This window comes from Pogoniulus pusillus, chromosome 36 (assembly GCF_015220805.1).
Source record: "Pogoniulus pusillus isolate bPogPus1 chromosome 36, bPogPus1.pri, whole genome shotgun sequence".
NCBI classification, from domain to species: domain Eukaryota; kingdom Metazoa; phylum Chordata; class Aves; order Piciformes; family Lybiidae; genus Pogoniulus; species Pogoniulus pusillus.
This window is the reverse complement of record NC_087299.1, coordinates 8,177,499-8,192,489: the sequence shown is the minus strand read 5'-3', so window position 1 is coordinate 8,192,489 and position 14,991 is coordinate 8,177,499. Positions and strand designations below refer to the sequence as shown.

General features: G+C 55.3%; 1 protein-coding gene across 4 annotated transcripts in view; it reads right to left on the bottom strand.

Moving 5' to 3' along the window:
* NOC2L (NOC2 like nucleolar associated transcriptional repressor) overlaps positions 1 to 14,991 on the bottom strand; it is a 51,632-nt gene that overhangs the window by 13,775 nt on the left and 22,866 nt on the right. For all 4 annotated transcript variants that reach the window (XM_064172019.1, XM_064172020.1, XM_064172016.1 and 1 more), the window contains exons 12-14: positions 14,324 to 14,435; positions 6,087 to 6,200; positions 5,850 to 5,951 (exon numbers count right to left, since the gene is read on the bottom strand). In XM_064172019.1, coding sequence (XP_064028089.1) covers positions 5,850 to 5,951; positions 6,087 to 6,200; positions 14,324 to 14,435 — 328 coding nt within the window. The remainder of the gene's footprint in view (positions 1 to 5,849; positions 5,952 to 6,086; positions 6,201 to 14,323; positions 14,436 to 14,991) is intronic.

The window sequence follows — 14,991 nt, the reverse complement described above, 5'->3', positions numbered from 1 at the left end:
TCTGGAGAGGAGAAGACTGAGAGGGGATTGAATCAATGTCTATAAGCATCTGAGGGATGGGGGTCAGGAGGGGGGCACAGGCTCTGCTCACTGCTCCCTGGGACAGGACAAGCAGCAATGGATGGAAGCTGCAGCACAGGAGGCTCCAGCTCAGCACAAGGGAGAACTTCTCATCTGTGAGGGTCCCAGAGCCCTGGCACAGGCTGCCCAGAGAGGCTGTGGAGTCTCCTTCTCTGGAGCCTTTGCAGCCCTGTCTGGATGTGTTTCTGTGTGCCCTGAGCTAGACTGTGTGGTCCTGCTCTGGCAGGGGGCTTGGACTGGATGATCTCCTTGGGTCTCTTCCAACCCCTGACATCTGTGAGCCTGTGAGCAGTGGAGTTCAAGCTGTCAGCAGCAAAGGTTTATGCTCCCCTGGGGACTCAGCTCCCGGCTGCCACTGTGGTTACCCCAGGTCAGTGTCTCCTGCTCAGCCGAAGAGCAAGAGGGGACTGGATCAGGTGCATGGAGACCAGGAATAAGAGTGGAAAGCTGTGGATGCCAGCTGGCTAAGAGCACAGGGAAGGCAGGATGAGAATGGGCAAAGGTTGGACTTAGTGATCCAGGAGGTCTCTTCTGAGCTGGTTACCTCTGTGTTGGTGTCTGTGGGTTAGGACTGCAGAACACCAGCCCATGCTGGAATGGGAATACCAGACAGAGGAGGCTGGGATTGAAGGCAGAGTTTGGGAAGAGCCTTAGAACTGGGATGGAAGTGTCTGTGGACATGGAGAAAGGGGGCTCTTAATCTCAATAGCCTTGTCCTCAAGCAAGCATCTTTTCCCCCTACCACCTCCCAATACAAACCAGACTCCACCAGCACTGTTTTGACACCTCCACACTAAACGCTACTGTGAGAGAGATGAGAATGTTCAGAGTGACTTGTGGCTTGAATTTCAGGTTAGTGCTGCCTGATGACAGTTTTCACCAGGACAAGCCTCTGGAGAGCTCTCCAAATTCTGCAGGCCAAGCTCTTTGCTAGGGCCATGCCCACACAGACACTTGATTTGGAGAGAGAGATCCACCAGGGCAAAAGAAAAGGGTTAACCACAGTGGAGCCTTCATCCCAGCTGGCACCTGCAGGTGCTGCCATGACAAAGGGTTTCCAGACAGCTAACAGAGAGCTACCTTCCCTGCTTAGGGCTTCAGATGTTCTGCCTTAAAAGAGACCTGGGGGGAGGAAGAGGTCTCCCTCATCTCAAGCCTAGAGGTTGGCTGGATCTTAAAAGCCAAGTGGGGAGGTATTTACTGCATGTCAATCAAGAGGTGACAGACACACCCAGCCCCTCTCTGTCAGGACACTGCTCTGTGAGAGTGGGGAAGACACTGGAACAGGCTGCCCAGAGATGTGGTTGAGGCCTCATCCCTGGAGACACTCAAGATCAGACCTGACACGACCCTGGGCAGCCTGCTCTAGCTGGAGCTGTCCCTGCTGACTGGACAAGATGACCTTTGAGAGCCCCTTCCAACCCCATGCAATCTGTGAATGCACTGCTGCAGGACCTGCTGCCTGCCACACACACAGAGCCTCTCCCACTGGCTAGCAGCAGAGGCTTCTCTTGTCCCTCTACCCCCACCACACACCCAGCTCAGGAAAATGGCCTTTCAAGTGAACACCTTCCTCCTTTCCCCCAAACCACACAGCCCATCAGGCAGGCACAAAGGAAACCATCAGCAAAACTACTCTGCTGCTGCTCAGGTCTGCCCTCCCCTCCCTCCCCCCTTGCTAAAATATTTATTTTTCAGAGGTGCTGCATATTTATCTCCACTGAGAGATGCATTTGTCATTCCATTTATCTCACTTGATCCCCACAGCTGCAGCCCCAGATCCATTTCATCCACTGCCACATGCATTATCATTTTTCTTCCCTTCCAGAAGTGTCACCAGAAATCCTGCAAGAGAATCTCAGCCTCTATCTCTGCAGCTTGCCCTGCTGGGTTTGCTCCATTCCTCCCTTTGCCCCTCCTCTCCCTTACCCCTGCAATCCCTCACAGTCCCACCACTATCTGCCACAGGTATTAACAAACTGTAATGAGATCTCAGCCCTGTCTTAGGAGGCAAGGAACACAAACCAAGGAGGTAAAAGAAGACAGAGAGAGAGAAAGGGACTTTGTGGATGCTTTTCCCCACTGTGCTGAACACGAGCACCCCATCTTCCCAGAAGCAAAGCCACCACAACATACATGTGGATGTGTGTGTGCCTCCATGTCATTAGCAGCTCACACCACTTCCCAGCTGAGCAGCTCTGTGATTAGTGGGATTGATTCTGTCCAGCTGCCAGCCCTAAACACCAAGGGTTTATCCCAGCAGACACCGCAGCAAAACCTCAGCTCCCCTTACCGTAAAGGACACAGGGAACTGTAAATGACCTGAGGCAGCTGGGGGGGGTGGCAGGGAACCCAAATCGAGCCCAAGTCCCCTCTCTCACAAAAAGCAGAGGGAGTATCTAGCTCAGGACAGGGTGAGCAGCAGCAGGAGTGGCTGCTGCTGAGGCAACTCGGCACCTCCTGCCCTTCTGGCTGGCTGCAAGGCATGCCTAGATCATGCCATCTCCTGCCTCCACCCAGCAGGACCTACCCCCTCCTGCTGCCTGCCCAGTTTTAAGCTCTATGGTGCCTGGCATGGCTCTAGAGCAGGGAGCAGGCAGTTTCTGCCAAAGGAGGAATCAGAATATCAGAGGTTGGAAGGGACCTCTGAAGATCATCAAGTCAACTCCCCCTGCCAAAGCAGGCCCACCTAGGGCAGGTCACACAGGAACACATCCAGATGGGTTTGGAAAGTCTCCAGAGAAGAAGACTCCATGGCCTCTCTGGGCTGCTCCAGCACTGGGAGCTCAGCACTCTCTGAGCCTGCTCCAGCACCCTCACACCAAAAATTTCCTCCTCGTGTTGAGGGGGAACCTCCTGGCTTCCAGTTTGCTCCCACTGTTCCTTATCCTATCACTGGACACCACCAGACAGAGCCTGGCACTCTCATCCTGCCCCCCACTCCTCAGATATTTACTGCCATTGCTAAGATCCCCTCTTAGCCTTCCCCTGTCCAGCTTAAACAGCCCCAGGCCTCTCAGTCTCTCTTCACAGCAGCGATGTCCAAGTCCTTTCATCACCCTCATAGGCTCTGCTCTCCGGAGGCAGTGACCACTGTGGGTTCATCCCAGCAGCTGGGCAAAACAGAAGCCTCTGAACCATCTCCTACCCCTAATTTGCTCTCCGTTCCTTTCATCTGCTGGGACACTTCCTGCCTTCCAGGCAAGGAGGCTTTCAAGTCGAGTCTGAGGGCAGTTCAGCCTGGCCTCCCCCAAGCCCAACGACCAGAAGAGGAGGAACACAGCCCTCGCCAGCTGGGAGGCGGCTCCTGCGCTGCGGCACCGAGCGAAGCGTCAGCTCAGCCAGGAGGAAGAATCAGGACAGATGGATTATTACAGTTAACTGGAACCATTCCAGCAGAAAAGCCTCCCCCCCACCCCCACTTTCCCGAAGACTCTGAGATTTTTGGGAAGCCAACCTCAGCACCCCAGCCCAGCAGACGCCACGAGGCTGCGGGCAGTGGCAGCCAAAGAGCAATCCGATAGCATTAAACCTCCGCAGAGCAGAAGAGGCTGGTCCCAGGGTGTCTTTGGAAGCCACAGGGCTCTCGGTGCCAGAGGGCCCTCAGCCCTCTCTCATTCCAGCTAGAACATCAGCTCTGACAGCTCCACTGCTCCCAACAGCTGCTGGCTGAGAGCAGAGGGCTTTGTCTGCTGCCGATGAGCGAGGCGCACGCGAAGGCAGAGCAAGCAGAGGAGCTGCTCTCCTAGCACACAGAGTGCCTGTCAGCTCACATTAGCCAAAGCAGCCTGCTGCCAGCCAGCCAAGAGCCTGTGCCAGGCTGCAGGGACACAGCCAGGAGCCATGCCAGCCTGTTACACACAGCAGGAACTAGGAGGTTTTGCTTCCCAGGCAGCCTGGGTCCTAACCCAGACACCCATGAGGCATGCAGGCACAGGGGGCTCAGGGCAGAGCCCGAAGCCAAGCAGAGGTTCATATACCCTGGAGTGCATCAAGACCAAAGTGAGGCCAGCAGGTCTAGGGAGGTTCTCCTCCCCTCCAGGGAGATCACACCTGCAATACTGGGTCCAGTTTGGGCCTCCCCAGCTGAAGAGAGGCAGAGTTCTGCTGGAGAGTCCAACAGAGGCTGCGAGGATGATGAAGGGACTTGAACATGTGTCCTATGAAAGCAGACTGAGAGACCTGTGGCTGTGCAGCCTGGAGAAGGAAGGCTGAAAAGGGATCTTAGCAATGCCTACAAACACCTGAGGGGTGGCTGTCAAGATGAAGGTGCCAGGCTCTTTGCAGTGGTGCCCACTGACAGCACAGGGAACAACAGGTACGAGCTGGAAACATCAAAACTGAAGGCATCCACCTAGCAAGGGGGCAGGGAAGGATTTGTTCAGCCTTGAGAAGGCTTAGGGGAGACCTTTTTACCATGGACCAGTACACAAAAGGTGGCTACCAGGACAATGGAGATCGTTTTCCACAAGGAGTCCCATGGAGAAGACAAGGAAGGATGGGGACAGGTTGCTCCTGAGGACATTGCCATGGAGAAGACAAGGAAGGATGGGGACAGGTTGCTCCTGAGGACATTGCCATGGAGAAGACAAGGAAGGATGGGGACAGGTTGCTCCTGAGGACATTGCCATGGAGAAGACAAGGAAGGATGGGGACAGGTTGCTCCTGAGGACATTGTCATGGAGAAGACAAGGAAGGATGGGGACAGGTTGCTCCTGAGGACATTGCCATGGAGAAGACAAGGAAGGATGGGGACAGGTTGCTCCTGAGGACATTGCCATCAGACTCCAGAAGAATTTTCCCCATGAGAACAGTTGGGCATTGGAAATCATCTGCCAAGGCAAGCAGTGGATTCCCTACAGTGGGCAGCTCTAAGACTCAGCTTGGCAGGGTGCTGGGCCAGCTCACTGCAACTCCACTGTCACCTAGGGAGGTTGGAGCAGATGATCCTTGGGGTCCCCTCCAGTCTGGCACCCTGGGATTCTGCAGAAGGCACCGAGAGCACAGCACTGTTAGGCAGCTTGACTGTGGAACAGCCTGCATCATGGAATGCCAAGGGAAAGGCAAAGCAGAGCACTGTGCAGCTCTGCTGTTAGGTGCAGCAAGGAGGAGGGATGGAGACAAGAACTGTAGTGGTCAGTGTGGAGGCACCTGGGGAGGAAGAGCCCCAAGTGATGGAGCCACGGTGAAGGGAGGGAAGATTGAAGATTGCCATCTTGTGGAGAGCACAGCAGGGAGGTCCTGAGGCAAGGCAAGTGGGGGCTGGGAGAGCACAGGTCCTGCTCTGCCACAACACAGCTCTCAGTCAGCTTTAGATAGCCAAGAACTCATCTGTGTCCACCAGTTAAAATCACATCTCTACAGCAGTCAGCAGCCCTCTGCTCCACCTTTGGCTCCCCAGAGAGTGGAACATAGCCACACTCTCACCCTACAGCCACTCTCACCCAAGCTCAGCCTCCTCCTCAGATGTCCCTCTCCAGGAACTCCTCACAACACAGCCTATAATTGGAAGGCAAACTGCTCTCCCCCCACGTTTAAGGCCATCCTGAGTTCACTGCTCACCTAAATGCCTTTTTCCCACTCTGTGCATGTTCACAGACTCCCAGAATTGTCAGGGTTGGAAAGGACCTCAAGGATCATTTAGTTCCAACTCCCCTGCCACTGGCAGGGACACCTTCTTCTAGATCAGGTTGCCCAGAGCCACATCCTGCCTGGCCTTAAAAACATGGAATGTTCATGGAATGCCCAAGAAGCATTTTATACCTTACCTGAATGACTGTGGGGAGAACCAGCTCTGGGAATCCAATGCTGTAGGCTTGGCACTGGAGGTACTCAAGCAGCAGGTCATAAAGCTGCTCAATGAGTCCATCCTGAGCAGAGGAAGCAGAAATATCAGACAGGAATCAAACCTTACAGTGCTCAGAGTGGAAAATGAGGCTACAGAGCCTTAGAGGACAGGAACATGAGCCACAGTGCCAGGGCAACCCTGCTGGGGGTCCACTTACCCGGAAAGCCTTCTCCTGCAGGTTGGCATTGGACAGCTTCAGGATCACTGCAAAGTTGATAGGCTTAGCACTGATACGGCCTGGCCTCTTGTTGAAATCCACTTGCTGGAAAACCTGCAACAGAAAACAAAGGCACCTGAGTGTAGAGATGGTCACAGCACCAAGCACAGCAGGTACCAAGCCAGGTTAATTGTTTCACTTGGAAAAGGCCTCTCAGCCCATCGAGTCCCAACCATCAGCCTGACATTGTTAAACCATGTCCTGAAGGCTGAGAGCAGCCAGGCAGAAAGGGAGCTGGGAGTGCTGGTAGAGAGGAGCTGAACAGGAGGCAGCAGTGTGCCCAGGTGGGCAGCAGAGCCAATGGCATCCTGGGCTGGCTCAGGAGCAGTGTGGGCAGCAGGACAAGGGAGGTTCTTCTGCCCCTGTGCTCAGCACTGCTCAGGCCACCCCTGGAGTGCTGTGTCCAGTTCTGGGCTCCTGAATTGCAGAGAGATGTTGAGGTGCTGGAAGGTGTTTGGAGAAGGGCAGCAAGGCTGGGGAGGGGCCTGGAGCACAGCCCTGTGAGGAGAGGCTGAGGGAGCTGGGGGGGTGCAGCCTGCAGCAGAGGAGGCTCAGGGCAGAGCTCATTGCTGTCTGCAGCTGCCTGCAGGGAGGCTGTAGCCAGGTGGGGTTGGGCTCTGCTGCCAGGCAGCCAGCAACAGAAGAAGGGGACACAGCCTCAAGCTGTGCCAGGGCAGGTTCAGGCTGGATGTTAGGAGGAAGTTGTTGTCAGCCAAGCCTGGCTGGGGCACTTAGTGCCATGGTCTGGTTGGTTGGCCAGGGCTGGGTGCTAGGTTGGGCTGGCTGAGCTTGGAGCTCTCTTCCAGCCTGCTTGGTTCTATGAAGGGATCCCACTTAAGGACTGAAGTAAAAAGCTACCCCAAAGAACACAGCAGTGTTATGTGGCCTGTCCAGAGCAGGGTGCCTGGGTAGGTCGTGGAGTGTCTGTCCTTGGAGATGCTCAGAAGCAGGGTGGCTGTGGCCCTGAGCAGTCTGTTCTAGCTGACCCTGCTAGGTGACTTCCAAAAGTCCCTTCCATCCATAGAACTGTTCTGGGAGGACTTCCAGCAGCTGCTGCAGAAAGTTGGGCAGCTCCTCTGAACTTATAATCAGCCTCTGCCTGAGCAGCTCAGCAGGGCTCTCCCAGCCCGAGTGGGAGGAGGAGGAGGCACAGAGCTGCAGGAGAGCTGCAGGCAGACCCAGCCAAGTGCTGCATCCCTGCTGTGAGCTGGCCTGAGGCTGCCAGCTTTGGGGTGGTGATCAAAGCAGAGCCAGGAGGCTTTTGCTGGAGCCTGAGAGAATGAAGTGGGGGTGGATGGAGTGATAGAGTGGGAGTGCTGTGGGTGCTGAGCTGGGCCTCTGCTTTGCACTCTGCTGCTGTAAGCTGTGGCTGAGCAGCCTGCTCACCAGCCACGTGGAAAGAGTCTGGGAGCTGGAGACTGCCAAAAATATCCTCCTCCTTCCTGCCTCTGGTGCCCTGTCCTTTCCTCTGTCTGCTAGTGGTTATCACTCAGCCAAATTGTTGGCTTTGGACATTTTCTGGCCTTCTAGTCCCTTATTATCACTTTCCCACCCTGCCACAGGATTCCTAGACATCACTCCTTGTCTCCTTCAGCTTGGCTGGGAGCTGATCCATTCTGCAGAGCCGTGAGATGGGAGCCACATTTCCCCCTGTGCTTCCTGCACCTCCTCCTAGTGATAGAGTCAGAGAAGCAGCCAGGGTTGGAAGGGACCACCAAGGAGCAGCCAGTTCCAATCCCCCTGCATGCCCAGGGACAGTCTACCCTAGAGTAGGCTGCACACAGCCTCAGCCAGCCTGGCCTTAAACACCTCCAGCCATGGGGCCTCAACCACCTCCCTGGGCAACCCCTGCCAGGCTCTCACCACCCTCATGCTGAACAATTTCTTCCTCACATGCAGCCTGACACTCCCCACCTCCAGCTTTGCTCCATTCCCCCCAGTCCTGGCACTCCCTAACATCCTATAGTCCCTCCCCAGCCCCCCTTCAGATCCTGGAAGGCCACAAGGTGGTCACCTGGGAGCCTCCTCTGCTCCAGCCTGCACAGCCCCAACTCCCTCAGTCTGTGCTCACAGCAGAGCTGCTGCAGCCTCTGAGCATCCTCCTGGCCCTTCTCTGGACACCTTCCAGCACCTCCACATTCCTCTTGTCCCAGGGGCTCCAGAACTGGATGCAGTACTCCAGTGGGGTGCCACCAGTGCAGAGCAGAGAGGCAGGATCAGTTCCCTCACCCTGCAGCCCAGGCTCTGGTTGCTCCCTGGTTAGTAGTGATAGGATAAGAGGGAATAGTTTTAAGCTTGAGAAGGACAGACTTAGACTGGAGATTAGGAAGAAACTCAACACAGTGAGGATGAGGAGACACTGGAACAGGTTGTCGAGGCAGGTAGTGGATGCCCCTTCCTGGAGGTACTCAAGGTCAGGTTGGGTGAGACCTTGAGCAGCCTGGGCTAGAGGGTGGTGTCCCTGCCCATGGCAGGGAGCTTGGAACTGGATGACCTTTAAGGTCCCTTCCAATCCAAACCATTCTGTGAGTCCTGACTGGGTCCTGAGCACCTCCAGAGAGTGTTTCAGAACCTCTGGTTGTGTTTTCCTGCAGGGGTAGTGACCTGTTAGGATCCACCCCAGCTCTTGGTGCCTTTCACTTTGATGTGTCTGACCTCAGGGATCAATACTCCTGCTTTGGCCAAAGAAATAACCCTGCATAAGGAGCTTTATAGCATTGATTCCCTGGGCTCTTTGTTTTCACAAGCCACCAAGCTTGTCCCTGCCTTCCAAATAACCTGGGCTGACAAATCAAATGTTAACAAAATCAATAGCAGTCTCCATGCTTTTCTGGCCTGAGGGCATCCATCTGACCTGAACCCCCCTTCCCTCCTTTCCTTCCTCACTTCACCCTCCAGCAAGCCCTGTGCTGCATCCACGCCTTGCTGGGCTGCTTGGGGTCTGATGATGGATGTGGTGCTGCTGCATACAGGGAACAGAAATGATCTCCTGCTCAGCAGTGTCATTTAAAAGTGTCAGAGGAGGGCAGGCAGGAGGAGTTCTTAGGTTGCTTTTGAGGTGTTAGCAGCATTGGATGGGCAGGTTGTGCTCCACTGGGGTTGTCATCAGATGTGCACTTAAGAGAATCACAGAATGGGTTAGGTTGGAAGGGACCTCAAGGATCAGCCAGTTCCAACCCCCTCTAGAACAGGATGCTCAAAGGCCTCATCCAGCCTGGTCCTGAATACCTCCAGGGAGGCTGTGGAGCACAGAAGCATCTTTGATCACATTCTGTGCTTCTGTGCTCCACAACCTCCCTGGGCAACCTGTGCCAGTGTCTCAGCACCCTCAACCTGTGCCAGTGTCTCAGCATCCTCACTGCAAAGCACAGGTCTGAGGAACAAACCTCTTGTGCTGTTGCTTGTGTGGATCCCTTTTGTCTCAATCCTTCTGAGGTATCTTTCACACTTCAAGCATAGTTGTGGTTGCTCCCTAACTGCCCCTGTTTAAGCAAGCTGTAGGACAGTGATCAAACCAAGCAAGCAAGGTCTCCCTGGAGACTTCTCCAGGCTCAACAGCTCCAACTCCCTCAGCCATCCTGACAGGGGAGGAGGATTCTGTGCTCCACAAGCTCCCTGGGTAACCTGTGCCAGTGTCTCAGCACCCTCACTGCACAGAACCCTTTCCTAACATCCACTTTCAATCTCCCCTCTGCCACTTCAAACCCATTCCTCCTCCTCCTGCCATCACCAGACCTTCTCAATAGTCCCTCCTCAGCCTTCCTGTAACCCCCTTCAGACACTAGAAGGCTACTATAAGGTCTCCTGGAAGCCTTCTCTTCTCCAGGCTGTCAATAGACATCAGGGGCTGCTCATCTGCTGTGCAATCCATCAGCTTGCCTGTGAGGAAGTTATGGGAGATAGGATCCAAAGCCTTGATCTGGAGAAGATAAATGACATCCACTGCTCTCCCCTCATCCATGGAGCCAATCAGCTCCTGCTAGAGGTCTGTTAGATTGGTCAGGCATGATTTCCCTCCAACAGCTCCTGCTACCCGCAGGGCTGTGAAGCAGAATTTAAGAGCTGCAATATAGCAGTGGAGGGAGGAGAATGAGCAAAAGGAAAGACACATCTTCAGGTGGTGGAGTGGCTTAGCCTGGTCTCAAGGCCCAGAGTCTGTCTTCTCCAGGTAAAGGAGGCACAAAGAGCCCACATCTTGCAGGAAAAGGAATTTCATCTCTCTGCTTCAACAGCTAGAATCATAGAATCAGGCAGGGTTGGAAGGGACCACAAGGAGCAGCCAGTGCCAACCCCCCTGCCATGCCCAGGGACACCCTACCCTAGAGCAGGCTGCCCACAGCCTCAGCCAGCCTGGCCTCAAACACCTCCAGCCATGGGGCCTCAACCACCTCCCTGGGCAACCCATTCCAGCCTCTCACCACTCTCCTGCTCAACAACTTCATCCTCACCTCCAGCCTCACTCTCCCCACCTCCAGCTTTGCTCCAGTCCCCCCAGTCCTGTCCCTCCCTGAAGGCCTAAAAAATCCCTCCCCAGCTTTTTTGTAGCCCCCTTCAGATGCTGGAAGGCCACAAGAAGGTCACCTGGAAGCCTCCTCTGCTTCAGCCTGCACAGCCCCAACTCTTTCAGTCTGCCCTCATAAGGACCTGGCAGTGTCCAGCACCAGCAACTCTCCAGCCAGGATCCTCACTGATTTCCTCCACCCTGCTCACTCCTTGCACTCCAAGCCCCGGGGACTGTGTGCAAGACTCAAGCCACTGAAGTGAAAATCTCCTGCCCTCCTCAGCATGTCAGGGTTCACCTCCTCTCCTATCCCTCTGCAGAGGAAGCCAATCTAAACTGGCATGAGAATTCTGCCTGTGGGGGAGATCTCCTCCTGGTTCCCCCACACCCAACGACTGTGCTGCTGCAGGAACCAGTGCCTGCCACGGAGGAACTGAAGAGATGGAAAGCACAACCACCACCACACCAACCCTGGGACCTCACAGGCCCTTCAAGGGGAGGAACAACACCAACCCAAAAGCCTGCCTGCTTTCCAAACCCTCCCAGCCCATCTCCTCCTATCCAAGCTGTCATTTTAGCAACCTTCTTCTGCTCCATCCTGGAGAGCAGCGGCAGAGAGGAGACAGCACTGGATGCCCACGCTGGGGAGCATCAGCCCTTGTCAAGATGCATCAAGCAGCCTGCTCTCATTTCTCTTGGCAGGGGCTTGGGGAATTCCTGTGCCTCTGGGAATTGCAAGCACATCCAATCTGCCTCTCTTGAAAGGTAGCAAGGGTTGGGTTTCCTCGCTGGAGAAGGGGAAGGAAAACACAGAGTCCCACAGGCACCTCTCACGTAAGAATCTATACTCTGAGGCCATTCTCCCTGCAACAGAGGAGGAGGAGGAGGAGTTGGGAAGAGAAATACAATAAGGAATAGCCTTGGATGCTCTTGGGAACTCCAGAGAGTATCTGAGAGATCCTTTGCAGGAGCTAGGCAGGGAGATCTGGGAAGGTAACATTTTGTCACCTTGGGTTATGAAAGTAAAGCAAAACAATTACTGAGGGTAGGCAAGGAAGACAGATGCAGGCATTCACCCTGCCCCCACCCCCTCCTGGTCACCAACGTCTGGCCAAGCTAAGCCAGGAGTGCCTGACAAACACCCTGCAGGATGGGATGTGGTCAGGGCCTTGCAGGAGCTGGGAGGAAGCTCAGTGAGCAGTGTGGCAACGTCTGGCTGGGGCCTGACACAGATTAGAGCTGAGGTGTTGGGGCCAGAATGCAAAGATTGGGAAGGAGAAGGGGCCCCAAGGGAAAAAAAAGCAGCAGCTTCAACCTTCAATCATAGGAGTCAGGGGTGACCATGAGTGGGCTGCAGGATCTGCTGAAGAGAGCTCAAGCAGAAGGCTCCAAGCCTCAAACACAGCTCCTCACATTGGTTCCACCACCCCAAACAGCTCCCCTGCATTCCTGTGCTGGGGAGTTAGACACTCACAGCATGGAGGGGGTTGGAAGGGACCTCTGATGACCACTGAGTGCAACCCCCACCCCCAGCCCAGCTTCTGAACTGGGGCAGGAGGAAATGTGCAGAACTCTTGAATGCAGCCACCTTAGAATGAGAGAATCAGGCAGGGCTGGAAGGGACCACAAGGAGCAGCCAGCTCCAACCCCCCTGCCAGGGCCAGGGACACCTCACACTAGATCAGGGTGTTCAGAGCCTCATCCAGCCTGGCCTTAAACACCTCCCTGAGCAACCTGTACCTGTGTTTCAGCACCCTCAACCTGTGCCAATGTCTCAGCACCCTCAACCCCTTCCAGGCTCTCACCACCCTCAAGCTGAAGAACTCCTTCCTAACATCCACTCTGACTCTCCCCATTTCCAGCTTGGTTCCATTCCCCCCCAGTCCTATCACTCCCTGACATCCTATAAAGTCCCTCCCCAGTTTTCTTGTAGCCCACTTCAGATCCTGAAAGGTCACCATAAGGTCACCTTGAAGCCTTCTCCTCTCCAAACTGCACAGCCCAAACTCCCTCAGTCTCTCCTCCTAAGAGAGCTGCTGCAGCCCTCTGAGCATCCTCATGACTCTAATAATCCAACAAATAAAACAACCCCTAATGATATAACACCAAAATAAACCATCTTCATCCCAAGCTCCTCCACCCCAAAGCCTCCATCACTAAATCTGCATGCTGGAGTTTCAAATATGCATGAAGAGGAAGGAAGGAAGGAAGGAGATGAGTGGCAAAGCCACACAGGGCAGGGAGCAGCAGAGGAGGTGGGAGAGCAGGAGATCTATAAACACTGCTGCTTTCCACAGGCTCAGAGGATGTGGTTTGCAGAGGACGTTTATAACAACACAAAACCACAACAGCCTCTGCTTCAACAGAATTTGATTAGCAGTGAACCCAGCTGACTCAGGTCATTTATTATGGAAGCCTCCCTCCCTTCCTCCTCCTCCTCCTCTGTGTCCAGCCTCATGCTGACCTACTGAGGGATTCTGCATTCCTTATTCTGATTGCTTCAGGGAAATTTAGCTGCAGAGGGACCTGGCCAGGCTGGATGGGTGGGCAGAGGCCAATGGGAGGAGGCTGAACAAGGCCAAGTGCAGGGTTCTACACTTTGGCCACAACAACCCCAAGCAGCACTACAGGCTGGGGCCAGAGTGGCTGAGAGCAGACAGGCAGAGAGGGCCCTGGGCGTGCTGGGAGAGAGGAGCTGAAGAGGAGGCAGCAGTGCCCAGGTGGGCAGCAGAGCCAATGGCATCCTGGACTGGCTCAGGAGCAGTGTGGGCAGCAGGACAAGGGAGGTTCTTCTGCCCCTCTGCTCAGCACTGCTCAGGCCACACCTGCAGTGCTGTGTCCAGTTCTGGGCTCCTCCATTCCAGAGAGATGTTGAGGTGCTGGAAGGTGTTGAGAGAAGGGCAGCAAGGCTGGGGAGGGGCCTGGAGCACAGCCCTGTGAGGAGAGGCTGAGGGAGCTGGGGGTGTGCAGCCTGCAGCAGAGGAGGCTCAGGGCAGAGCTCATTGCTGTCTGCAGCTGCCTGCAGGGAGGCTGTAGCCAGGTGGGATTGGGCTCTGCTGCCAGGCAGCCAGGGACAGAAGAAGGGGACACAGCCTCAAGCTGTGCCAGGGCAGGTTCAGGCTGGATGTGAGGAGGAAGTTATTGCCAGAGAGAGTGATTGGCATTGGAATGGGCTGCCCAGGGAGGTGGTGGAGTCTGTGTGCCTGGAGGTGTTGAAGCCAAGCCTGGCTGGGGCACTTAGTGCCATGGTCTGGTTGGTTGGGCAGGGCTGGGTGCTAGGTTGGGCTGGCTGAGCTTGGAGCTCTCTTCCAACCTGGTTTGCAGTCTTCCAGCTCAAGCCATTCTGATTCTGTGATCAAGCTAACCACAGTTTATGGAGTTGCTGCAACCAGCTGAGCTTCTGCATCTCTCTGGCAAACTCTTTGCCTGGCTCCAGCTGCATTAGTGAAACCAGGCAGGAATGTATTTTTGCACCCAGCTGCTCTCAGACACTCTCTGCTCACAGAATAAACCTTTAATCCTATTTGCTAAGCAAACAACACACTCTGCCTGCTGCTGTTTGCCAGGGATTTCAGGGACTAAGCAAACTGGGCAATCTTGGGAGCTGCTGGTGGGTTAGTGAGGGTGTTTATTAGGTGGCAGGCATCAGCTGCTGGGTCAGCAGGAAGCAACTAACCTCCAGGATGAAGGGCAGCACTGGGATGTAGGTCCTGGTGTTCTCAGACAGCAGTGTGAGTGCACGGACGCAGTGCATGCGCAGAGGGTAGAAGCGAGTTGTTGGTACCAGCCTAGGGAGGACAAAAGGGAGGATGTTAGGCCAAGGTGGCACAGGAGCTGCACTTGCAGCCCTCAGTGACACTGGAGAGCTGTCCCCACTCCACAGAAGAAAGGCAGCTTTAGTATTCCACAGCAAACTTTGAGCTGCTGAAGCTGTCCTGCTGCTGGAAACAAAACCTACAGGGGTTAAAGCAGGAACACTGAAATTCACAGGGCAGCAGGCAAGGGCAGCAGGCAAGGGCAGCAGGCAAGGGCAGCAGGCAAGGGCAGCAGGCAAGGGCAGCAGGCAAGGGCAGCAGGCAAGGGCAGCAGGCAAGGGCAGCAGGCAAGGGCAGCAGGCAAGGGCAGCAGGCAAGGGCAGCAGGCAAGGGCAGCAGGCAAGGGCAGCAGGCAAGGGCAGCAGGCAAGGGCAGCAGGCAAGGGCAGCAGGCAAGGGCAGCAGGCAAGGGCAGCAGGCAAGGGCAGCAGGCAAGGGCAGCAGGCAAGGGCAGCAGGCAAGGGCAGCAGGCAAGGGCAGCAGGCAAGGGCAGCAGGCAAGGGCAGCAGGCAAGGGCAGCAGGCAAGGGC